The following is a 2,037-nucleotide window of genomic DNA, read 5'->3' as shown; positions in this document are numbered from 1 at the left end:
GCAAGGTAACGCAAAAGTATTGTGAGGGAACGCAAAGGTATTGCGTTGGAACACATAGGTATTGCGTTGGAATGCAAAGGTATTGCGAGGGAACGCAAAGGTATTGCGAGGGAACGCAAAGGTATTGCGTTGGAACACATAGGTATTGCGTTGGAATGCAAAGGTATTGCGAGGGAACGCAAAGGTATTGCGTTGGAACACATAGGTATTGCGTTGGAATGCAAAAGTATTGTGAGGGAACGCAAAGGCACTGCATGGGAACGCAAAGGTATTGCGTTGGAACACATAGGTATTGCGTTGTAACGCAAAGGTATTGCGAGGGAACCCAAAGGTATTGCAAGGTAACGCAAAAGTATTGTGAGGGAATGCAAAGGTACTGCGTGGGAATGCAAAAGTATTGTGAGGGAACGCAAAGGCACTGCATGAGAACGCAAAGGTATTGCGTTGGAACACATAGGTATTGCGTTGGAATGCAAAAGTATTGTGAGGGAACGCAAAGGCACTGCATGAGAACGCAAAGGTATTGCGTTGGAACACATAGGTATTGCGTTGGAATGCAAAGGTATTGCGTGGGAAAGCACAAGTATTGTGAGGGAACGCAAAGGTATTGTGAGGGAACGCAAAGGTATTGTGAGGGAACGCAAAGGTATTGTGAGGGAACGCAAAGGCACTGCATGGGAACGCAAAGGTATTGCGTTGGAACACAAAGGTATTGCGTTGGAACACAAAGGTATTGCGTGGGAACACAAAAGTCCTGCGAGGGAACGCAAAGGCACTGCCTGGGAATGTAAAAGTATTGCGTGGGAACACAAAGGAATTGCGTGGGAACGTAAAAGTATTGRGTGGGAACACAAAGGTATTGCGTGGGAAAGCAAAAGGGAAAAAATCCCCCATGTCTCCTCACAGGCTCCGTACTGACACAACTAATCTGGTAGATAAACTGGTAAATATTTCTGTACAGGAAGCAGAATGTGTACCTTCTTCATCTGACTGATGAGTAAATTTGTGTCAAATCTCCTTTCTAATAGAATCGTGTTTCCTGTTCTGCTCTTTCCTGAACATTTTTGTCCAATAAGTACAATCCTGATGTCAGTGATCGGCTGCCTCTTGTCTGTAAAATAAAAAAGGAAAAAAAAGGAAAATAAACTTTAAAAACCGTAAAAAAAAATTTGATCATATGGCGAATCATGTTTTACGTGTAACTTACCTTCACTCAGCTCTTTCAGAACTCTTGACTGTCTCTCTCTTATCTTCTTCATCCTTTTGGTCTTCTTGTCTCCTGCTTCTTTCTTGGCTTCTATTTCTGCAGCCCGGCTCAGCTCCACTTCATAATAAGCATGTTTATTTCCTGTCCACATCTCTTCAATCTTCTCCAGGAGCTCCTTTACCTGAGTCTCACCACTGTGGTCCTTGTTCAGGACATGATATCTGTTCTCACACTTGTTCACAATCCACTGCAGACCTTCCTCACTCTCTATACGCTCCTCCACAGTCTTCAGTCCGAGCCAGTCTCCTCTGGTGAACAGAACAATTGTGTGTTTCCAGATTTCTTCTCTGAACAGACTCATGTGTTCCTGAACAGATCTCAGATATGCTGCATTAACTGCAGTTGACAGTTTAATTACAAGCAGCACAGCATGTGGTCCTGGGGGGCACAGATACATGCTGTTCTCTATTTCTAGTTTGTCCATCTGACAGGTGTCCTGAAGGCTGTGACTGTAGAGCCATCCAGGAGAATCGACCACCGTCAGTCTCCTGTCTGCGACCAAACTGTGACTGATTTCACTTTGTGTCGTTCTTCTGCCACCATTATTTACATCAAATGCAGTTTTTCCCAGGATGGTGTTGCCTGCAGAGCTTTTAAATGACCAGTGGCAACCAAATAACACCAGTCTCAAGTGTTCTGGTGGGACTCATCCACCTGCAAAAGAATAAAACAACAGTTTTAAAAACAACATTTAACTTGAAGGGATCCACGATTAGTTGTAACATTAAACTTTATTTGATAAACATTTATTTTAACTGTAAAATAAAGAC

At 43.3% G+C, this 2,037-nt stretch overlaps 1 protein-coding gene across 1 annotated transcript in view; it reads right to left on the bottom strand.

The window, feature by feature from the left end:
- The window catches only part of LOC106522029 (GTPase IMAP family member 8), a gene marked incomplete in the record, with an annotated part of 4,418 nt that overhangs the window by 1,773 nt on the left and 608 nt on the right, over positions 1-2,037 (bottom strand). The window contains 2 exon segments of the mRNA XM_014014871.1: positions 978-1,111; positions 1,208-1,871. Of these exon segments, the coding sequence (XP_013870325.1) occupies positions 978-1,111; positions 1,208-1,871 (798 nt within the window).

Source organism: Austrofundulus limnaeus, unplaced genomic scaffold (assembly GCF_001266775.1).
Source record: "Austrofundulus limnaeus strain Quisiro unplaced genomic scaffold, Austrofundulus_limnaeus-1.0 Scaffold120, whole genome shotgun sequence".
Classification (NCBI taxonomy): Eukaryota; Metazoa; Chordata; class Actinopteri; order Cyprinodontiformes; family Rivulidae; genus Austrofundulus; species Austrofundulus limnaeus.
The sequence above is the reverse complement of the archived record's forward strand: the minus strand, read 5'-3'. Positions and strand labels throughout refer to the sequence as shown.